We start from the raw sequence: 24,407 nt of genomic DNA, 5'->3' as shown, positions 1-24,407 counted from the left end.
AAAATGGTTCGACAGGTTGAGAGGCCTAGGCTCACACACGAAAAAGAAGCGAATATCACAAAATCTCAGCCAACTCCACATTTTAACAGTCTGAAACCATTTATTAGAGCAGCTATCAAAGGCAATCTGCACAGTTAGGCACAGTTAGGCACAGTAAGCCACACATAATTGGTAATGAGAGCTGTGAAACATCGTTATCCTTGGGTGAAGGGATTAATTGAAACAGTTGAATGATTATATTCTTTGTTAATCCTATTAAGCATCATATTTAAGTCTACATGCTTGTACAATTTGTCTGGAGTAATATGAAAACCCCAAAACATATATTTGGAGAGGGAGCTGTTAGGCAAATGCCCAAGGACATAGCAACAGCATCAACATGATAAATTTACAAAGAAACCTTATCCAACAGGAAGGCAGAAAGACAGACGAAAAACCCCCAAACAATTTCCATAACATGCAAAACAAGTCCAGTCACTATGCTTAAATCTTGGACAGTACTAACCATACATCGCAGGGATGACATGGTATGGCATCTATCTATACACGTTTGTCAAAAGAAGGTGCTCTTGCCCCTGCATTTTAAAATACATCATTGCCTGCCTCTGAAGAAAACTACTGAGAAAGGAAGCTATTCAGAGAAACACCAGAGGATAGAAGTTGCATGAATTAGCAGCTGACAGAATACTGTGCCAAGGTTGTACAACACGCATTCTAATCCAGGCACAAGCCTCAAAATCCTTGAATTTCCCACACCCATTGAGAGTAGGTCCCTTTCTTTAAAAAGAACACCGAAAACTTCAGACATTCGAGTAGGACCTGGAATTGAAAGCAACAACGCACAGACCAGAACTTGTATGCTGTGTGTCATGCAGTAAATAAGTCTACACTTGATTACTCTACAAGCTGGAAGCCTTAAATTCAGAGGCTCCTAACTGGCAGATCAACACCATTGCACAACACATCACAAGAGCAAGTGCTTAAGACATGCCTAGAGCTTTTTTGTAGACATTTGACTTGAGCATCAAAATTTGTTCTTTCTTGTTTCACTAGCCTCCAAAACCAGATGAATTTAAATATCTCGCTTTGTAATCTTCATAATATACAGACAAACATTTTCATTTTTTGTCTATTCTTCAAAACTGTGTCAGACTCAGCCATGACAAGCCTAGCACTACACAGCAAAGATTCAATAGAGTACAAACACTTTCACTTACAACAGTTGTACTGGAGAGACATATTCATGACTTCAGTATGCTCACGAAGCAACTCACTAAGACAGCAAAAAGATTTCAAGAACATGAAAATACGAATTCATATTTCAAAGCAAGAATAGCCAAAACGAAACAAGAATCCATATTTCAAAGCAAGAATATCAAAAGGAAGTTCTCTTTCATAATCAATTTAATTTTCCAACTACATTCCTTTTTAAAATACTAAGAATACTGTGCAAAAGGAGTCCAGGATGGGAAAATAAGCTGCAACAACAGGTAAGAAAAAGGCAACAAATGATTTGAATACTTTATATCGTAAAGAATTTTGTAAAATGTGTGTGCACTCTATGGAACAATCGTAGCTTTCTATCTAATCTTTGATTTTACCACAGCTAGTTTACAAAATATGGAAGTAGAAAATTAAAGCAAGTGATTCAAGTTCCCACAGGAACCCAACAAACTCTACCAATTTTCTTTCTTGAAATATGCAGTGTAGGCCTGACGCAGTGCGAAATTCCATTTTCTTTCAAACTTCCCAGGGGTGTAAATTTCAGGGCAGACCGTTCCGCTTTGAAAATAAATACTGACACCATCATTTAAGTGGATCACATCACATTTCCCCACATTCTGATATCACACATGCAAGCTTTGGGCGATTGTTGGGTCCCGTTTGAACATTCTCAATCTTCCTTACCACAAGAAGGCTTTCACCCAACACTCTCTGCCATAGTAAAGAAGGGTTCATAACGAGTCACAATTAGTCCTGCAAAAAAAATAAAACACCTCCCTCTCTCTCTCTCTCTTTCTCTCTCTCTCTGTGAAAATACATACATTAGTCCTCATCTCCCTCTCCCCCCCACCCCTTTGCCAATGCCAACCTTCCCCTCTCTGCGCCCCCCCCCCCTCGCCCCCCGTTGTGCTGAATAACAAGTATTTCTGCTCCTAGGTTCAAGTGCTGCTGCTCCTCCACTGTCCTTTCTGCTTCACATGTTCATCTTGCAGGGGCTTCTTGGCACTTGCATGTGTACATCCCGCAGGGGCTGTTTGCAAAAAGAGGGTCTGCCCCTGGAGGTGGTGCTTGTCATAATGCCCCACACGTAAGCCTCACCACCAGGTCTTCCATATGGGCAGCAAATGGTTGCTATATGGGCAGAGATGCATGCCCAAACAAAGGGAACAACATGTACTCATGATAGGTTTTAAGGGTTACAAGCCCATGGAGGGGTCTTGTATGTATGTCCTTGGTGGGACTGTTTGAAGAAGGGGGGAGGCAGACTGCCCTGCATTAAGGGGGCACTTTTGCCCATTCTGTCAGCCACCACTGAAGCCTATTAAAGGCCCACAGCAGTGAGGAATTTCAGCAGGTCTAGAGATTGATTCTCTTTTTGGCCATCTAAGCTTGTACGTCGGACAGCTAAATGATTGAACTTGCCTACTTTGCTGTCTTATTCCAGATCTAAGTGTTGTCTATTCAATACTTGTGCACACGTGCAGAGAGAGGATCTATGAGAACCCATTCTTCCGCTATGGTGGTAGTGATGTGCATGCTGCCCTCTTGTCTCTAACATGTATCAAAGCCCAAAGGGATCCACTTCAGCTGTTATTACCAGCATGAAGCTTAGATTAGTCTCTCACTAGTTATTGTTATACCAGCTACCAGGTGCAAAAGTGCGGATGCTAACTGAGAAGAGAGACAGAGAGAGAGAAAGAAGAAAGAAAGAAATTTTATTAGAGTCTTCGGAAGACCGATGGGTCTATGAGACTGAAAGAAAACCTGATACAAATCAGGGTAAGGGTGGAGCTACTGAAACGAGCATCATCACCCGTGCTGAACCCTAAGTCTGATCATACATAATCAAATACATCTGGATGTAACAATGAAAAGAAAAGAAAAGGACTAGAGCGGAGCGGAATCCTCTGTACATGCAACACAATTCTCCAAGATTGATCTTCGTTCAGGTTATCATCAAATTCGCATACGAGAAGGTGATGAGTACAAGACAGCTTTTCGAACAAAGTATGGACACTATGAATGTTTGGTCATGCCTTTTGGGTTAAACAATGCCCCGGCCACATTCATGACATTAATGAACGACATCTTCAGGCCTTTCCTCGATAAGTTCGTCATCGTTTACCTCGATGACATCCTCGTTTTCAGCAGATCCCTACTTGAGCACAAACAACATCTTCACCAAGTTTTTGAAGTTCTCCGCGCAAATTCTCTCTACATCAACATTGAGAAGAGTGAGTTCTTCAAGACCCAACTCGAATATTTGGGACATGTTATTTCGGCTCAAGGCATCTCTGTGGATCCCAAGAAGGTCGAGGTAATCCGAAACTGGCCTACTCCTAAGAATGTTCATGATGTCCGCTCTTTTCTCGGATTGGCAAACTTTTACCATACAAAGGTCTATCAGTTTTCCGAAATCGCAGCTCCTATGCCCGAATTATTGAAAAGCACAGCAATTTTTCCGTGGCTTCCCGAAACAGAATATAGTTTCCAACAACTCAAGCAAGCACTCACTACCACACCAGTTATGGCTATTGCTGACCCAAACCTTCCGTTTGAGGTTATGACCGACGCTTCCGACATCGCTACAGGAGCAGTCTTGATGCAAGAAGGCAGAGTTATTGCTTTTGACAGCCATAAACATTCTGATATCCAAACCCGATATCCGGTTTATGATAAGGAGTTTCTTGCTGTTGTACATGCTTATCGCTCTTGGAAACATTATCTCATGGGTGCCGACTCTGTGGTCAAAACAGACCATCACTCTTTAAAGTACATCTTTACTCAGCCAGTCATGAACGCTCGACAAGCACGCTGGGTTGAGTTTTTGGCCAACTTTCACATGACCATTGAGTACATACCAGGACTACGCAATGTAGTTGCAGATGCTCTCAGCAGGTTACCTCTAGCATCAGCCATGGTAATCTCTACATTATCTGTGGATGTTCCGAATTCATTCAAAGGAAAGTATTTCAATGATAAAGACTTCGGCACCGCAGTACAGGTTCTTTCAAAAGATCAACCTTCGACTTCCGAACAAAAGATTTTCTCATCCTATTCTTATACGGACGACCTTCTGTATTATCAAGATCGCGTCTGTGTACCACATGACAAGGATGTTCGACGTCTTTTGTTAAAAGAGCATGATGTAGTTCCTTATGCTGCCCATCCAGGCATCAATAAGACTTATCGGTTACTCAGTGCAACATACTACTGGCCTCAGATGAAAAGTGACGTCATCAAAATGATTACATCTTGCTTATCTTGTCAACAAATGAAAGCAAGCCGATGACTTCCAACAGGACTTCTTCAGCCTCTTCCAGTTCCAACTGAAAGGTGGGAAAGTATTTCCATGGATTTCATTACAACACTACCACAATCTTCCCGAGGTAATACTCAGATTATGGTAATTGTTGATCGCTTGTCCAAAATGGCACACTTTGTTGCTTGCAAAAGCAGTGCACACGCCCCGGACATAGCCAAACTCTTTATACAACACATCTTCCGACACCATGGATTACCCAAGAATATCATATCCGACAGAGATCCTAAGTTTACCAGTCACTTTTGGATTTCACTGTTCGAATCTTTGGGTACAACTCTACTGTTCAGTTCAGCTTACCACCCAGAATCAGATGGCCAGACTGAAAGAGTCAACCAAGTTCTAGAAGAAATGCTTCAACATTATGTTCAGTCACGCCTCGCAGCCTGGGAAGAGTATCTACCACTCCTTGAGTTTGCTTATAATAACTCTTTCCATAGTGCCATCAGCATGACTCCATTCCAAGCAGCTTATGGACACACTCCGATTGTACCAACAAATTTTGTACTTCAACATCGAGTGGCCCTAGCTGATCAACTGGTTCAAGAAATGCAAGACATTCTACTACAAGTCAGGGATCATATGCGAAAAGCGCAAGAGCGGTATCAACGGTCTGCCAACAAACATAGACGTCACCTGGAATTTAACACTGGTGACATGGTGCTATTATTTGTAGCCCCACATCGCTATAAGACGGTTAAGTCTGTGTTTCCTAAGTTGCGACCAAGATACTATGGACCTTTCCGGATCGTCAAGAAAAATTCACCTTTAAGTTACAAATTGGAATTACCACCATCATGGGGTAAAATCCATCCAACATTTCATATTTCTTGGCTAAAGACGTACATTCCAGGCGATGAAGCAGTTCCTCCTGCAGGTGATTATGTCCCAGAAATCGAAGACGATTATGTTCTCCTTATTCCTGAGCGTATTCTGGACCATCGACAGCGAGAGACTCGACATCGACTTATCACGGAATTCCTTATTCTTTGGCGAGATCTGGACGACTCTGACGCTACTTGGCAGTCTGATGAAGACTTACAGCAGTACCCTGATCTTTTACAGCAGTATTTTCAGCATCTACCATGATATTTTCTACATCAGTTCATTATCTCCACCAGGGTCTTCTTTTGAGTGGGAGGGGATGTCACGATCTGTGACGTATTCCTTTCTCTTTCTAGACTTATGGATGGTTTGATGAATGGACACTTGTGGAAGGGTATGCCCTTTCGACGGGACACTTGCCTTTTCGACGGGACACTTCTTAATGAGGCACAACCCTTCACAAGAGACATTCTAATGAAGAGACATTCCTATTGTAATGTACCCTCTCATCAAGGGTCACACCCTTCACAAGGGGTACACACCTCTTCATGCACATACCCTTTGGAGTACACACCTTTTCATGTGTGACTCTTCACTCTCTATATAAGAGAGGCCCAATTGTATGGATGACAATCACATCCACCCTACAGATATTCAAGCAATACAAATATTCCTTGTTCTCTGCTATCTCAGTCTCCTTTCTGTTCCTTAGCATATTTCTAAATATAGTAAATCTAGGATTTCTTACAGCTTCTACGTCCTCCTTTGCTGCATGCCCTAGTTTAAGACTGCCTCCTCAAGGTGAAGGATCAACTGGTTGCACGTGATGCTCAGGGTCAGTAAGATCCAAAGAGCTATAAAGGTTTGATGACGAGCATCACACCTGGAGAATGAATGAAGCCAATCAATTTCAAGGAGTTGGGGCCCATTGATGCTATAAGTGGAACCACCTGTCCAGTTTGGTACAACCATGGCTAAGAATCTGAATGGCAAGCAATTGCAGCTCAAGGGAATCAGCTCCCTAATCCTCCCACCATGTAACAGACCGAACTCGATACCTGAAATTGCAAAGCTCATAAATTTCAGATGTATGGCAAAGCTCATAAAATCTGAAAATTATGAGTCACGACTCACTAGTGGCTAAATAGTATAATCTGAAAATTGAATATAGTTAAGATTACATGTCATGCTGGGCATTTGGCCATCCAAATATGCCCTCCTTATTGTGATAACTGGCGAGCTGGTCCTTCACTTTCCACCAAGCATACGGGGTTGGCACCATTTTTTTGAAGAGTCAGGTTCCAACCACTAACCACCTCTTTATCACTTTGTTGTGCACTTCCCTTGTGTTGAAACTATGGGTCCATCACAAACGCAGCCGCATGAATCAGAGAGTAGTATTGGTCCCACCTGCTCACAGCCAAGATCTCCCCAAATCCCTAGATGGATCTAGTCTGCCACATGTCATCATTCTAGGGTACCTCTTAAATGCATCTTTTTACCCCTCACTTGGGATATCAATCAATTCACTTGCACCTAGGCGCATTTACACATTTAATGCATTTAAGACCCATAGCCTTAAACCCATCTAGTCAATGCCTTGTCACCCTCTCAAGGACCTTGACATTAATCTCGTTGACCATTTACATGAAGCCCAATCAATATAATACAAACATTGATCCTTTAAAAGAAAATGTCCACTAACCCTTCCGAGGTCATGTTACCTCAACTTGAGCATAACATTCCTTCCCTCTTCACGCGTCAGCGTTCTCGATGATAAAGTCTGGGAACACTCTCCGCAGCTGGTATACGGATTTTCAGGTAGCTTCCGATAGAGGTAAACCATGCCATGCAACCAACACCGTGGGTATCTTCCGATTGCGTACTTGCATTGTTCCTCAATCCAGGATTCTTGTTGGTTTGCGCCTTGCATTATCCTCTATCTCCTGAAACAAAACAACACCCTCGATTAGCGAATCACCTGCGTACAAAAATTTCTTTAAACGAGAAACATGAAACACTCGGTGCACCTTACAACCCTGTGGTAATTCTAATTTATAGGCCACCTTGCGTATTCTTTTTAGAATTAACCATGGCCCACAATACTGCGGTGATAACTTAGCACACTCTAATGCAGTCAAAGACTTAGAGTGCGAAGGAACTCTGAGAAAAACTTTTTCTCCTTCCTTAAATTCTCTAACGCAACTGTTTTCTATTTTGGAATACCCTTTGATATGCCTTCGATAAAATTGAACAAATTCCAAGAATGATCGCAAAGGATAGGCCAAGTTAGTATCGTAGCCACTTTCTTTGGATTCATTTCCACCCCCTCAGGAGTAATAATGAATCCTAAATATTCAAGTCTTACCATACACAGTACAGTTTTCTTTTTATTTACATAGAGATTGGCTTTCCTCAAAGTACTAAACACTATTCTCAAGTGTTCATGATGCTCAACAATACTTTTGTTGAAAACAAGAATATCGTCAATAAAATATACTACAAACTTTCCGATATATGGGCGTAGTAAATCGTTCATAAGCATGACAAATGTGGCGGGAGCATTCGTAAGTCCAAACGGCATTACCAAAAACTCATGCTTCTAAAAGCGGTTTTATGCACATCCTCAGCTCTAATACGGCTTTCCTCAAAGTAATGACCACTATTCTCAAGTGTTCATGATCTCAGCAATACTTTTGCTGAAAACAAGAATGTCGTTAATAAAATATACTACAAACTTCCCGATATACAGACGTAGTAAATCGTTCATAAGCATGACGAATGTGGCAGAGCATTGGTAAGTCCAAACGGCATTACCAAAAAACTCATGCTTCTAAAAGCAGTTTTATGCACATTCTCGGCTCTAATACGGATCTAATGGTAGCCACACTTAAGATCAATCTTGCTGAAAATTATGGCTCCATGCAATGCATCTAGCAAATCATTGATCCGAGCCATTGGATCCATGTGCTTATTATTCAATGCTCTGTAATCTATACAGAGACGAAAAGTATCGTCTTTCTTTTTCTTCAATATCACTGGCGAAGAAAAAGGTGAGAAACTGGGTTGAATCTGCCCTAGCTTGAGGTATTCTTCCACTTGTCTTCGCACCTCTGCTTCTTCGATAAAACTTAACCTATAGGGAGGTCTATTTACAGGTTCTGCCCCCGGGATTAGTTCAATCTTATGCTGAACATTCTGCTCTGGAAGTAACCCATAAGGCAACTCATCCCTAAAACAATCAGAGAACTACTCTGTTATTTGATCAGCCACCTTGGCCATCTCCCCATCTTGGGTAACATCAGTGCTAACCGAAGGATTATCAATCGGGTCTACCGATGCTGTACAAAGAAACAAAAACTCTTCTTGAGTTTTTCGATGTCCATTACAGAAATCAACGGTCCTTGGCTGGATTCTTCCTAGAGTGCAAAGCCTTACCTAGGGCTATATCTACGTGAGGAAGCTTTGTCATTTTAAAATCAAATTTCCAACTGGGTAAACCTTTAGTCCCATACTTGGTTTAAAAGGAGTCTTAACTGACTTCGCCTGCTTTGCTTAGCCACTAGGCTGTGAAGCACTTCCTTTGCTAACCTACTTCTTGTTGGTTCATAAAGAAAGCAATGAGGCACAATGAACAAATCTTTATTCAAGAGTGGTTACATATATAGGCAACTGCCTCCATATTGGTAGATCCCAGATCCACAATCATCTCCATGATTATCTCAATCAGTCACCTCCTATGATCACTCACACATCACACCAACCTGACATACCTAACTGCCAAGTCACTAGAACCTTCTAGCACACCTACACTCACACACTCCTTGCATACGACTCCAAGCCCATAGGCATACACACACACATCAATTTGCCCCTTCATTCCCCCCCACAAATTGATGACCTCATCTCTCAGCAGTAGTACATGGGATGCTCCATGGCTTGCCCACCATCATGTGGCAACACACATGGCCCCAACCAGTGACTCACTCTTAGGATTCTTGGTTTGCAACTGGGAGATAGACAATGACTATGTATGAAAAGCCCAATGAGTCCAACAAGGAAAGAATCTCAAAAGACTAACAATCATTTAAGGATGGACTATCCATAGCAGAGAACCATTATTGACCTCACACACACATAACTTAGAAAACATATGGATCCTCACCCTTGTCAGAATTGACTTGGGTGTTGTAAGCAGTGAGAGCTTTAACATTCTCTGATTCTTCTTCTTCTTCAGTCTCTCCTTCTTCAACAAGATTGGCTGAACATCTCTTCTTTGCATAACATTCCTTTTCAAAGTGTCCACGTTTGCCACAAAAGTTACACTTCATTTTGCTCTTTCCCTTAAAGTTGCTTTTGGCCAAATATGCCCTTTCTTTATAATATGCCCCTTCTTTGTAATCACTTCTTTGTTTGATCTTTGTTTCCTCTTCCAAGAGGGATGCTTCAATTTCCACCAGACTTATCTCTGGTATATTAGTGAGTGAGGTTACAATAGTGCCATATTCTTCAGTGAGACTTCTAAGTAAGATGGCAATTACAATATCGTCATGAAGATTAAACTTGATGCCAGATAACTGTGTCAAAATACTCTTCATTGAATTTAGATGTGAAGAGATGGATTCTCCTCTATCCAATTTTAAGTCAAAGAACTTGATAAGCAAGCTAAACTTAGAGCATCTCACTTGTGCTCCAAAAACATGCTCAAGATGAGTCCATGCAGCATGAGCAGTCTCGCATCCATCAATGTGATGGATAAAAGAATCACTCAAACCAAGAGCAATTATTTTTTTTTCGCAAAAAGTAGTGCTAGTTATATTGCTTGAAAACGAGAGTACAAGAGGGCCTAAAGGCCAGCGGGCTGCAATCACAAAACAGATACACCCCGTGGTAACAAAATACTAATTACAAGCCTCTCAGGGCATAATCATCGGAGTGTGGACAAACAGCCACGGTGGGGGGGAGTAATGCCACTGAAGACTCTGAGCAGAGTGCTGGAAGAACAGCTCTCGATGGTCCCAGTCGCGAAGGAAGCGCCGTCTCTTCTCCTTCCCTGCCCGGGACTCCCCTTGAATCTGATCCCACTGACCCTTGAGCGTGTGAATGATCATGCTCCAAATGTCCGCTAGGGTCTGGGTAGCAGAAGAAGCCTGATCTCCTAGGGTCTGCGCGCGTCTGGAAGTCCAGATATGCCAGCCTACAATACTCCCTATGATCTCCCAAACTGGGTGCCGAGTCATCGCTCCTGCATCTGTCTCTGTCAGATGCCAAGGGAAGCTATCCATGTATGCCCAGGTGGCCTGCGTAATGAAAAAAACTAGATCCTGCCTAGAGAACTCATAAGCCAAGTGATGTCCCATCTCGGTGATGCACTAGCAAATGGCTCCCCAAGTGACTCATCCTAGCTCGGGTGCAGCCCTCGCTAAGATCCCCATGACTCTCTTCCACACTGTCTGAGCATGCGAGCAACTCCAAAGGCAGTGCTTCAGGGATGACGACTCCTGAAAACACATCAGGGAGTGCCCCTCCTGCCCCATCTGCCTCAGCCAACTGCCAACTGGTAGCCCCTTGTGGGCCACCATCCAAAGAAAGTAAGAGATCTTCCTCGATCGCCAGCTTGCCCAAAGAGTCTTCCAGAATGTACAAAGAAAAACCAGAGATATCCCTTGGGCATACCAACTATGTGCCTGTGTGGGTAGCCTGCGCTGGAGAGCCCCAAGAGCACGCCTCAGTACGCGCACTGTATGAGAAGAAGGGGGTAGGGTTCTCTGAGGTCTCCAATGGTGGCCAGCGCCACTCCCCTGGGTCCCACTCCACCTCTATCAAGGAGCGGCCCTCCCAAATCCAGAGTCTCCAGTCCTAGTCCTGCATAATCAGGGGGTCTATATGCCACGTTTTCCCTTGCAGCCCTATGATGCGAAGGCGCTGCTAGGAAAGTTGGGGGTCGATCACGGCCTCTCTGCTCTAGAGACGGCTATCATCGGCGACGGAGAAGAAGTGAATCGAGGAGTCTGAGAAAAGGCCTGCAACCACCAAAGGAATGCCACAGGGTGTGAACTGCCCTAGCCACCTCTCATCTCCCGGGAGGAGCTGTCTGGTGATCATGGGAATCCTCCAACCTGCAGAAATGGCAGCATCGATCTCCGCTCGCCGAGCCTGGATCCCACGTGCCGTACCTACTGCTGCTGCCAGCTCGCCTGGGCTCAACTGGCTATAGACGTCCCTCCAGACTCGGAGCAAGCGCGCAAGCCCACGCGCCCAGAGCGCCCATGGGATATGGGATCTCTCTCCAAGCTGGCGACCTGTATCATCTGTCACCTGGCTGCTCCAGATCAGGGGTTGTCTGTCTATCTCCTCTCGACAACTGGGGGAAACCTGAAAGAGGCTGTGCCGCAACTTCCTCCAGACCGAGACGAGGCTACGGAGGAAGGGGAAACGGGACTGAGTCAATGGGACAGAAGTGAAGATCCACTGGATAGACGGCTGCCAATCACCCCCTCTCTGGGGGGTACACACGCTAAGACCATGCTGAAGCAAGAGCTTCCACGTCTGCCCTCTTGGGGTCAGACCGCGGATGACTAACTTGCCAAGGAATGCCTGACTTTGCAGTTCTGGATCTATGATGCCAAGACCGCCCTCTGTCTGGGGGAGAATGACCGTCTGCCAAGCGACCCGGGCTCAAGTGGTGCCGGAACCATCTGAGCCAGACCAAAGAAAGTTCCGCACCAGTCTCCTCAGCTGGGCTACACACGATCTCGAGAAACACCAGCAAGATGCCACATACCAAGCAGTGGCAAGGACCTGGTTGACCACAAGGGCCCTGCCTGCCAAAGATAGCCGAGCCGTGCTCCAGAAGGCTAGCTTCCGTCGTATGGAGACTAGGACCGGTAAGAACTGCTAAGCCAGCGTGATATCCAAACCTACCTGGAATCCCAAGTAACGTGTCGTCTGTCCTCTAGGGATCCAGTGAAACCCCAGGAAAATACCCCATTGTGAGCTCGCTCCCGGATCCGTAAGAAAACCAACTGACTTATGCCAGTTGATTTTCGCCCCAGCAGCTAGGCAAAAAACCTCAAAAGTCAGTCTCACTCGCTCCAGTGACTCGATATCATCCTGCACATACAAGGCCGTGTCGTCTGCATACTCGGAGTCCAGAAGTTCTGCATCGTCCCGAATAGGGAGGCGCATCCCTCGAAGACCAGTGGTACAGGCTTGTAGGAAGTGAGTCATGGCCTCCGCAAAAAATAGGAAGAGGTAGGGCGCAAGCGGGCAGCCCTGATGCACCGAGCGCTCGAGGGTGAATCTCTCCCCCATCCTGCCGCTGATGATAACCCGGCTAGAGGCCGACCTGTAGAGACTAACAATACCTCTCATCCACTCGTCCGGAAAACCGAACCGAGAGAGTGTACCTTCCAAGAAGGACCAATCTACCCTGTCGTACGCCTTCTCAAAGTCAAGGAGTATGGCAAGGTGCTGGCCACTGTGCTGAGCCCACTCCGTCGCCTCTGAGAATGTGAAAATATTGTCCAAAATGCTTGGATAAAACCAGTCTGGGTGTCATGGATCAAGTCATGTAGCAGGGGGCGGATGCGGCTACTGATCATCTTGGCGAGGATTTTGTAGGCAGTCGAGAGGAGGGTGATAGAGCGCCACTGTCTGATCTCCTGACGGTCCCCCCCTTTGGGGATGAGGCAAATCAAGCCTGTCGCGAGGCTCTCTGGCATCTGTCCGCTGGAGAAGATATGCTGGAAGGCTGCGAGCAAGGGCTAGTGGACCTGCTCCCAGAAGGTGGTGAAGAAAGCTCTAGAGAGCCCATCCTCACTTGGGCATTTCTGCCCATCAATAGCGCTCACCGCATCCTGCATCTCGTCCACGGTGAAGGGCGAGAAGGGTTTCACTCATGCTAGGCTGCACGAGCGACGGTGTATACCTCCACACCTCCTCCCTGCAACGACGGGCACGAGGGTCTGGGGGCTCCTGCAAGAACAGGGATCTGTAGAAATCTGTCGCCAAGTCCCGGACCTCGTCTGGATCTGTCCTGACACTACCATCCTACGCTCTAAGAGATCGGAGCTGTTCCCCTGTTGACCTCTGGCCATGAGTCCTGAAGAACTCTCTGCACATCCTGTCGCCTTTCCTAGCCCAAAAGGACTTGGAAGCATGAAACGAGAACTCTGAGCGTCGCTGGGTGATCTCCTCTAGCATGGCTCGGGCCCTAACCTCCTGTCGTCTGAGCTCCTCAAAGCCTGGAGAAGACTGCTGCATCCGCTGTATCGAGGCAAGATCTCATTTGAGATCCCTCTCCTTCGCCCACCACTGCTGCCTGACCTGAATCGCCTCCTGCTGACAGATGAGACTAGACTCGGCAAGAACCGGAGCTACCTGAGCTGCCATATCCCCCATGGGATCCCAATCCTGCTCCCACAGGTCCACTATCCTGCTGCGAACCGCTGCTCTGGAGTAGATGGACTCTGGGATCCGGCACGAGCGTGGAGACAAGGAGTGAGAGGCTGAGTCCAGGACTAGGATGACTGGGGCATGGTCAGAGAGGGTCGTCCCTGGAACCACTCCTGACTCTCCACCTCTGCCTAGCGCCCAATCGCTGACATAGAAACGGTCCAACCGCTCCAGAAGTCTGCCTCCCTCCCTCCTGTAACCCCAAGAGAAGTCCAGACTCCCTGTCCATCTGCAAAAGGAAGGCTCCCTCCAGCTATCCTGACCTCCCACAGCGAACAAGGAGTCCCAATCTGCCTGCTCCGCCTGAGCTATACCGAGGAACTCTGGGCCCCGTCCCTGCTGATCCTCTAAAGTCTCAAGGTTATTGAAGTCCCCTCCTACAATCCAAGAATCCATCTCTGGCAATAAGTCTGTCAAAGAGCTCCAAAAAGCAGCTCTCCGTCTGAGGTCGGTCGGGGCATAGATATTGAGGATGCCGATGCGGGATCCCTCAATATTCAAGCCCACCCAAAGCGCTCGTCCTGGGATCAGGGTGCCAAAACCACACACATGCTGAGCTAGAGAAGCGTCGATGGAGGTACAGACACCCCTGCTCCCCCCCTGCTCGCCAATCGAAGGTTCCCAGTAGGTGTGGGAGCGTCCTGTGAGGACCTTCCCACACTTACTGGTCTGAGAAGCCGAAATCTTGTGTTCCTGCAATAGGAGCACATCTACCCTTCCCACCAAGGCTGGCTGGAGCTCCTATCTGAGCACCATCTTCCTGGGGCCGCAGGTTCCTGATGAGTGGAACCCGTTGACATTCCAAGAGATAATGCGTATACTCATGAAGAGGGGAGATGGGCCACAAACAGCTGTCTGCTTGCGGTCGATGTTGAGGTGGTCGGAGCATGTCCAGTGTGCAGACGAAGGCACTTCTGTGAGGGTTTCGAAGGAGAGGCCGGATCATCGAACCCATCCTCTAAAACCTTCAACAGAGGGGAGAGGCCCTTCGTCCCATGGTAGTAAGCTCTCTCTAACCAACTCGAAGCCTCCGCCAAGGAAATACTGTAGAAGCCCGCTACCTCTGAGGTCCTCCACGAGCGGAGCCCTTCTGCGTAGATCCACTCCAGAGGCGGTCGAATGATGACCAAAAGGCGGAATCGTTTGGCGCTGTGGCACCATCTCAGACAATCGTCACCCTCCTTCCACTGCTGCTGCAGAAGCTCCGCTGCTCTGCTATCGATCCAGTCCTACACCTGCTCCTGGGACTGATCTCGAATCGTCGCCCAAATATTTTCATTCGTCCATTGCTCATTCCCGTCACTGGTGATAGTGAAGAAATAGCTAGGACCATCATGGGGGGCTGCATCCAAATAATCCCAAGGCCCTGCTCGGTAAAACTCCAAAGGTAGAGCTCTAGGAGCTGCCCTTGGGTGTGGGGACGAGGATGAGGAGTCTGAACCAGAAAGAGGGGTGCTGGCTGTCGAACAAGCTGGAGTGGTGCTGGCCATCTGCGGGGAAGGGCCTCTCCCCTCCACCGGGCCAGGAGGGATAGGCGCGGAGGAGGTCTGTGCTGGCTTAGGGGCCGCAAGCGACGCAGGCGGAAGGGAGGGTTCCCTCGGGATCATGCTCGAGGGAGAGAGGGGGGCTGAAACCAAAGGTGCTGGGAGGGATCCTGGAGGGGAGGGAGGTAGGGGGACCGAGGAGGAGGGGGGAGGGGGGGGGGGGCGGGGTGAAGGATGAGGGGGAGGCTGGCTGATCTTCTCCTTCCCTTTCTCCTTCCCCTTACCGGGCTGCTGCTGATTGGTGACCATAGGGGTCTCTTGCTATAGATGGGAAGGCTTTTTTGGTCCTGTTTTGTTTCCTTTCCGTTTTCTTTTGACCTCAGTCCAGCCTTCCCCTTCGAGAGGGGGTGTCGATGCCTGGCGGGGGGATCCTGAGTTGCCTGGATGGGGGCCATCTGAGGTTATGTCCTTGTGAAGCGAGGGCAGGAGCGCGCCTGGTGCCCGAAGCCGTGACATCTCAGACACTGATCTGGGCGACCAGTGACCATAATGCGTTGCGTCACCACACCTGTGTCCGTCTCAATCTCGAACTCCGAGGGGATACTCTGCGGATCTAGGACTGCCACTTTGACACGTGGCATCCCTTGGGCTGCCGCCGCATCAACGAAGGTGTCCTACATTAGCCAGCCAAAGTGCGCCCCCAGATCCTTGATGATCGGGCGAAGCTCGGTTGCGAGGCCTGGGAAAATGAGGGTAGCTGGATGGCGAGGAATGTGGAAGCGGGCATTGAAATCCGCTACACTGAAATCCCTATACCATGGGACCATAAGAATGATCTTCCCACCCACAGAAGTAGGGGACTGTCTGACCATATCGCTCGCAGCCTGTGCTGAGGAGAGCTTGAGCCAGAAGATACCACGTCCCATGAGTGCGACCTCCTCAATGTGGCTGTCCTCAAGGTAGAGGGTGGACTGCAACCAGTCCTTGATGTCTGCTCGTGAAGGGATGTAGCCAATGACTCTCCCATAAACGGACGTCTAGGAGAAGTCCGTGGCAGCCTGCTTCACCAAGGAGACCTGATGCTATGTCAGTGTTATGCGGTAGGCTGATGGAGGGGGGGTTCGTCTGGGCCACCGGTTCTGGGCTCACGGCCACCATACTGCACCGACAAACTGCGAATGCTCCAAAAGGCGGGGGAAGGAAATGGCAGAGACGAGGGGGGGAGTGGGACGGAGGCAAGGAAGGAAAGAGGGAGGGATGGAGAAGTACGGGGAAGAGGGGGGAGGAGAGTGGTGGAGAGGGAGCGAATGGCGGAGGGGGAAGGAAAGGAGGAGGGAGGGGGGGCAGCGCAGCGCAGGGCGGGAAAGAGGAGGAAGGAGAGGGGGGGTGTGGCAGCGCAACGCGAGAGGGAGCGGGGAAGAAAGGCGAGGAGGGAGGGGAAGGGGGGGAGTGACAGCGTTGCGCAACAGCGGGGAGGGGGAGGAAGGGGCGAGGGGAGTGGTAGCGCAACACGAGGGGGGGGAGGCGGGGAGAGGACGGAGGGGCGGAGAAGGAAGGAGAGGGGGGGGAGGGATGGCGGGCGGAGAAGGAAGAGAGGGGGACGGAGGGGCGCAGTGGGAGGCGACGGAGAGAGAGGAGGAGGAGGGGAGAGGGGACCGCGCAACGCGAGGGGGGGGTAGACGGGAGCGGGGGAGGGGAGGGAGCATTCGCACGAGTTGGGGAACCAAGAGCAATTATAGCTAGTGCTTTTTCATCTTTAGGAAGCCATGAAGCTTCTCCTTCCCTAGTTGTAGGTTTAGTTTCTTTTCCATTAGCCACCTTCCATATTCCCTTTTTCATGAGAATAAACTTCAGTTTTGTTTGCCAAGTGTAAAACCCCTCTCCTTCAAACTTATCTATTTTGAGTTTGGAGGCCATTTGGGAAGGTCTTACCAATTTAATGGCCGTGTCAAATCCCTTTACAAAAGATCAATCTTTCTGAACAAAGAAATCACCTTCACCATATAGATGCAAATTGCAAGATAAGAATTCAGAAAATCCTAGTTGTTTGGCATATGCATAACCAGTTGGCTTCTCCCACCACCTCTTAACTCCGGTCTTCTTTACCTTGTACTTTGTCTTTGTAGTCTTCTTGACATTTGAAGAACTTTGAGAACTTGGCATGTTGTCGAGAGATCAACATCAACTAAACTTCAAAGAACATTCTCTGAACTGAAAAGGCACACTTTGAATCTCTGAACTGTACTTTTACTCCCCAAGCATTTAGTGTAGCATCAAAAACTTCAAAAATAGACTAGAAATGCTTGCAGAGAACATAGGAACTTTAGAGGCTTGATACCTCACTTCAAATATCATCAAGCTTGGGGCTTTTGCTGCGCATTCAAAGATATGTAGGTAAGGAAGACTCATAACAAATCATAGGCGAAATGGCACGTTATATCTCCGGAGGCAGCAACATCTTCTTCAACTGAGAAAGCTTTGTCTTCTCTTGAATCGACTGGTTTTTCATCGATTTCTCCCTTATTATTGAACCAAATTACTCGATATTTCTACTGAGAGTAGCTCTAGTAGTAGAGAAGGCATGGCTCAGAGGAATTACGAGGTAATAGACTACAGTGACCAGCAATGCAATAGTGGCGCAGATGAGACAGAGAAGCGGTGCGTGAAGATGGCGACGAATTCCATCAATCCCTCCGGTCAGATAGGTCGCCCACGCATAAGGAAGGTCTAGCTGAGAGGGTTTCTCAAACCATTGCGTGGATGAAGAGAATTGAGCTTTCCAAGGTCACGAAAAGGAGGAGAAATGGGAAGCATTTGGGAAGAAGATGGAATCTACTTGGAATCTTCAAAGAATCTCGTGGATTCTCATTCTAGGCACTAGGATTCTCAACAAGCTCTGATACCACACGTTGGTTCATAGAGAAAGCAATGAGGCACAATGAACAAATCTTTATTCAAGAGTGGTCACATTTATAGGCAACTGCCTCCATGTTGGTAGATCATCTCCATGATTATCTCAATCAGTCACCTCCTATGATCACTCACACACACACCAACCTGACATACCTAACTGCCAAGTCACTAGAACCTTCTAGCACACCTACACTCACACACTCCTTGCATAGGACTCCAAGCCCATAGGCATACACACACACACATCAATTTGCCCCTTCACTTCTTCCTAAACCCAGTTTTCTTCAGGTACTCGTACGGAGTCCCAACCTACACAAACTCACTTGGTCTATTTCCTTTGGCATCCTCATAGTTCAAGGCTATGGCAATTGCTTCATCTAGCGTGTTCGCATACTTAGCCCGAACTTCCATCTTGATCCAATCGTTCAATCCAAAGATAAAATCTTTTACCTGCACCAACTGAGGTGGAGGCTCATCAATTTTCGTTACACTTTCTCCAAACTTATCAATGTATTCAGCCACTGATAAATTTCTCTAACAAAGGTTTCTGTACTGATCCCAAGCTCGGGATGCTTCATCAGGAGGTAAGAAGTGTTTTCTAAATTCTTTTTTAAACCCCTCCCAAGTAGTGGATGCCACTCCATCTTTCTGTTGTTTTATCCACCGTCTATCCGCTGCCTCATTAAACATGTGAGTGGCCTCGCGAATTTTCTTCATATCATTCCTGATTTCACAAATGGCGCAGGCCTTGTCCCATTTGTGTAACCAGGTCTCTATGATATCTGAGCTACGGTCAGACATCCGATCAAAATACTTTTCTGGCCTATAATTGGCAATGTTAGGCACCTTAGCCCTCCTAGGCTCGACCGTATGAACACTGGATTCAGGCTCCATTGGAGCTTTACGTTTCAATTCATGAGATGGTCTAGTAGACATACTATGAACCATTTTTATGAGCTCAGATTGCCCTACATTTGCTTGCAATTGTTGAGCTAAAATCTGTCGCAAGGCATCCTTCAACAATGCAATTCTACCAGACAGTGTATGGCCAGCTGGGCGCGACACCTGCGCAGTCGACCGGACTCCCAATTCTACGAGAGCCACCCTAGAAACTTCCTCTTCAACTTCCATTTAGATTGATGGGGTTTTTTTTTTAATATAAACTAAAATAATCACACTGTATATATTGTAAATGTAAACTGGCAAAACTTTCCCTATGCTAGGCAATTCCTGCAAACTCAACTAACCGCTTTTCTCAATGGCACAATCGCCAAAAGGCATCTATAAAGACATAGTTCCAAAACAACTGCACACTACACCACTTCACAGGAACCAGAATTTTACAATGGAATTACATAGGCCCAATTGAAATTCCAAAACCCTAAGCTGATACGTATACCAAATAAATCAAAAACAAGATCGAAGAAAACGGGTAGAAAGCTCCCTGGCAGAGATAATCCACTGTCAAAAGAAACGTTGAGTGTCCCCCACGATCCAAGATTTCGAAATTTGTTCTCAGAGCGCCAACCCACACAGACCACACTTTTGCACTCATGGACTTGATTCAGCCCATCGCTATACCTTGGACATTCCTTATTCAAAGAAGACCATCGATAGGGTTAAAGCAGCAAATCGTTGTCTCACTACGCAGTTCTCTGTAGATGGAAGTGTTTTGCAAGAATGTCCTATCATTCGTACGCGTGGAACAAATCTCCAGATTGGAAGACGAACTCAGAATATCAGATCCCACACGTGAAATCACCCATCACCTCCACGCTGCATAAGTTATCCTTCTTCAACGCACAATGCATCTAGACAAGATCGCCCACGTTCATGACGAAGGCATAAAGACCTGAGCTCTAAACCTTTTTTCCCAAGCTAGTGGTACATTACATCACGGTCGATCGTATGCCTGGCTTTGGAAGGTCCAGGCGTGGTGGCTTCTGCAAGGAAACTTATAGGTGTCACTAATGTCTCTACTCGTCGTCCTTGCTCCGCAACTGGCGACCACCAAGATCCTTATAAGGAGGCTGAGGGCGTCGAAGTTTGCGTGGCTTGTAACTCTAACGTCGATGTAGTCCACGTAGTTGAAAGGCTTGTAGTAAGCCTCGACCTGCTCCCCTAATGGACTCACAGTCGTAGCTCGCTAAGGCTAGACAATGAAAGCCAAGCGACAGCCTCGCCTATCAAAATTCAACGTAGCCTGCTTCCACGCATCGTTCGTCCACCTTCATCCTTCCTTTTTTATAACCAACGCTCTAATACCAAATATAACAAGCAGAGAACGTACACAGAAATCAGCTATCTAAATCTGTCGTCAATCACGGGTGCAGGCACAATATCGTTCCACCCAACCGAATCTCTATGGTAGCAAGCTCTCATTAATTACACACGTGTAAAAAGCTCCTGCATGCTAATCCACAAAGCCCCAAATCCCTAGATGGATCTAGTATGCCGCATGTCATCATTCTAGGGTACCTCTTAAATGCATCTTTTTACCCCTCACTTGGGATATCAATTAATTCACTTGCCCCTAAGCGCATTTACACATTTAATGCATTTAAGACCCATAGCCTTAGACCCATCTAGTCAGTGCCTTGTCACCCTCATCAAGGACCTTGACATTAATCCCGTTGACCATTTACATGTAGCCGAATCAATATAATACAAACATTGATCCTTTAAAAGAAAATGTCCATTGACCCTTCCAAGGTCATGTTACCTCAACTTGAGCGTAACACCCAGGATATCCCTAATCTGCCCCACAGACTGGCCTACCAGTCTGTGAACTGGTCGACCAGCTCTTGGGCTATATAAGCCCTCTCGGTCCACTTCTCCAGCCCAAAGCTGGGCTATATAAGCCCTCCTGGTCCACTTCTCCAGCCCAAAGCTGGGCACCACATACTCGGCTGTTGCTGCCCCAGCATTGACCTACATGATCTAGCTCCAGGGCCAGATCCATGCCACTCCTGCTGTCCGGCATACACAGCCCACGTGGCTGATCTCTCTCCTCTAGATCCAGCCATCATGCTCCATGTCTTGCAGCAATCTGCTACCCATGTGGCAGCCAATTATTCCTAGATCCAGCCCTATCTGCTGCCCATGTGTCAATCTATCTGCTGACCACATGGCACCCCAGATGTTGGGCCATTTCCACATTAATCTGCCCAAATAGGTAATTCAATTGATATTTTCAGCTTTATGGTCATTATGCAGGTATAAGCTCTTCAAATTCAATCAAACCAACTTGCCCCCCCACCCAGGTATATATCAGCAGAAAAAAGAAAAAGGAACCAGGGGAAATCAGAGTGCGAGAGTAGGGTCAATTGGAGGCCATCTATTTCCAACAAGAGGTTTGCTTGCCACTAAAGAAAATCTTGGAAGAAAAAAAGGCTAACTTAAAGGATCAGTACCCCAAACACCACGTGCTTGTTGTCTAACCAGTCACATTTGGCGCATGTGATAAAAAACTGCAGAAAACCAGCACAGAGAGATGGCATCAGTGAGTTTGAGCTCCTCACACATCACCCACTATCATTGCAAAGATAATGCATAGTCCACACGACAGTTACTCACTTGGCAGCCATTTGTACCAGGCCCACTGTTTGCCTGTCAAAAGACAGCAGTAATATAATTAATATATTGAAACAGGTAAAAGGATGATGTGTATCTTATTTCATCAAAAATCACGTGACAAGCATGCATCGTTTGCTCTTCACTTTGCCTTTTATCTTCGATCAGCACTTCCAAACATTCATTAGAACGACTCTAAAACGTCATGAGAAAATTATGGGGAAAAAAACACAGTTGATACAGTTCAAGAACCTCCTCCACCTGAAGATCACTACTGACGGATCGAACAAACTTTCGGATCCACGATACAAACACTTCATTTACACTAAACATAACATAACATTAGGAAGAATTAATTTGTCTCTCGACCAGGAAATACTCACCATGGAAAGAAGACCAGGACCTGTATGTTTGGCAAAGAAATTCTCATCCTCAAATTTGGTTCCGTAGATGCAAACGCATCCACTTCCATCTCCCTACAAGCAATAATTTAAAGTTTTACCTTGGCTTGCAAGAAGCACGTGTAACGTTCAAAAACGTCTCGACTTTTGACAAACCTTTACAAAGTCCCCTCCTTGGATCATAAAATCTTTAATAACACGATGAAAGGAACTGCCCTTGAATCCCACCGGAATGTTAGCTTTCCTACGTGGATGGAATGGCCTAATTAGTTTCAGAGCATCCAAAATTCCACCTGAGCATGCAAGCAGAATATTTTTACGCTATGTAACGACAAAAAAGTTAAGCTAACACCCATACCTGAATTCTCCCGTGCAGAATTGCCTGGCCCGGAAAAAAAACCTCGGAATCAGTTTTTTGAACGCAGCGTAGTGTATGCGTTCTAAGGGAGACGACACGCCCGCGAAATTCAAGACGATCAGCCATAAACAGAGGTGGCAAAACTAATTACTGTGGCCTGGAGTACCTGAAATTCTCAGCAGTACGGGGAACAAGGTCAGCGAAGAGTTCCATCTTGATGCGGCCTGCAGGGAGGGTACCGATGGTGACATCGAAGAAGACGATAGGATTCTTAGGGTTCTGGGGTCGAAGGTGCCATTCTACACCACCCCCTGACATTGTGTTCTCGTGGGGGTTCCTCTTCTAAAGCTTCTCTCTACGCTCCTTTTGAAGTTTGGAGTCCTGTGCCTTTGTATGTGTGAGAGAGAGAGTGTTTTTTTAACTCAAATTTCACTCCTCTCATATGCAATATATTTTTAATTGCTCATCCATTCAAAATTTCTTGTTTTCAATGTGATTCTTACAACATTCCTATCTTTGATGCATGTTCTCGATGCTAGGGAGCAAGGAAACCCAAGCTGGATGCAAGATCGAAGGATGATGACATCTTTATTCATATGATTGTAGTCCATATGACAATATTGTTTAGACTGCAATGAGGATCAGTTATGAGCTCTTATGAGAGTTGGCTGATTCATGTATTTGTTGGACTTCAGCTTCCAAAATATGGACATCACGAAATCAATAATAAATCACCACCCTTGACATTTGCAGGGAGGATCGGGTCCTATCGAAGCATGTGTCACATCTCATGTCCACATTTTTACTTATTCGCTTTTTACGTCTAAAATTTTTATAAAATGTTAGGATTTAAGCTCAATTTTGAGTTAGTAGTTACGTGCTCCACGACAAAAGTGGCTACCTACTATAAATCTAGTTTGATATTGTAAGGGTGTTTACACATGCAAAGCCAATGGGTTTCAAGGTTATGCATTACATAGTACATCCATGCCCAAAAACTCAGAGTCCTAGGTGTATGCTGACTAGAGTCCATCATCTCCCTTTTCATTTCCGGGCACCAACAAGCTCTCCAATCACAGCTTCTCCCACCTATGCCACTCATCAATAATGAGGTCTTTTTGAACTGTCACCCACTCGTGGAGCCCTTTAATATGAGATCAGCCGCTCGCGAGCTCACAGGTCTATAAAGCAAAGTGGATTTTCAGGGGTCACAGTGTAAACACTCTAATTGCATGTCCCCTCTTTACTTCTTGTAATATAAACATACATGGATTTCACCCAAAAACAAAAAGTGTGTATGAGAGAGAGAGAGTGGGATTCCACAAAATTTTAAAAAAATGTGTGTGGGTGTCTCTTTTAAAAATGTGTGTTCTTTTTCTAAATGTGTCTGTGTACCTAGAAAAAAAAGTGGCTTATCCTACAAACTCTTACGACGGCCACTATGTGCATGTCCTGCAAACTCTTACCACTGCCACTAAGTGCATATGTGTGCTTTTGTGTGCATGTATACACGTGTGTATGTGTGTTGCGTACACAATGCATACGTGTATGTGTGTGGTAGTCCAAGACCTTGTGATAGTTTGTTCATAAAAGTCTAAGAGTCCAAGGGTGATAATCAAGGGTGGCACATGGCATAGTCCAAGAGCCTATGGTAGTTTAAGAGTGGCAGTTGCTTGTGGTAGTCTAAGATTCCAAGGGTGGTAATCCAAGAGCTTGTGCCAGTTCATGAGTCTGTAAAAGTCTAAGAGTGGTAATCTACGAGGTAGTGACAGCCCAAGAGTCAAAGGGTGGCACGTGGCAACATTTCCTAAGCTCTTCTCCAACAAGTTACCATCTGTCAAAAATATGTC

At 46.4% G+C, this 24,407-nt stretch overlaps 1 protein-coding gene across 3 annotated transcripts; it reads right to left on the bottom strand.

Moving 5' to 3' along the window:
• Positions 1-542: 542 nt before the first annotated feature.
• Positions 543-22,990, bottom strand: LOC147902585 (Cyclophilin-like peptidyl-prolyl cis-trans isomerase family protein). 3 transcript variants are annotated; one of them, XR_015540855.1, is made up of 8 exons: positions 22,724-22,899; positions 22,558-22,581; positions 22,356-22,443; positions 22,182-22,274; positions 21,802-21,834; positions 21,639-21,695; positions 1,751-1,935; positions 543-1,059 (listed from the first exon to the last, which is right to left on the bottom strand). XR_015540855.1 is itself a non-coding variant. In XM_087373145.1 (7 exons), exons 1-7 carry the CDS (start codon positions 22,873-22,875, stop codon positions 1,825-1,827), a joined length of 558 nt encoding a protein of 185 aa, XP_087229271.1. In that variant the 5' UTR covers positions 22,876-22,990; the 3' UTR covers positions 1,492-1,824. The 3 variants fall into 3 exon arrangements, 2 of the variants coding, with proteins under 2 accessions (XP_087229271.1, XP_087229272.1); XM_087373145.1 differs by lacking the exon at positions 543-1,059 and having other exon boundaries at positions 1,492-1,935; positions 22,724-22,990; XM_087373146.1 differs by lacking the exons at positions 543-1,059; positions 1,751-1,935 and adding an exon at positions 6,826-7,317 and having other exon boundaries at positions 22,724-22,990.
• Between the last annotated feature and the right edge of the window lie 1,417 nt (positions 22,991-24,407).

This window comes from Dipteris shenzhenensis, chromosome 4 (genome assembly GCF_047967505.1).
Source record: "Dipteris shenzhenensis isolate YYH24624 ecotype China chromosome 4, Dip_SZ_1.0, whole genome shotgun sequence".
In the NCBI taxonomy this organism is placed as follows: Eukaryota; Viridiplantae; Streptophyta; class Polypodiopsida; order Gleicheniales; family Dipteridaceae; genus Dipteris; species Dipteris shenzhenensis.
The sequence above is the reverse complement of the archived record's forward strand: the minus strand, read 5'-3'. Positions and strand labels throughout refer to the sequence as shown.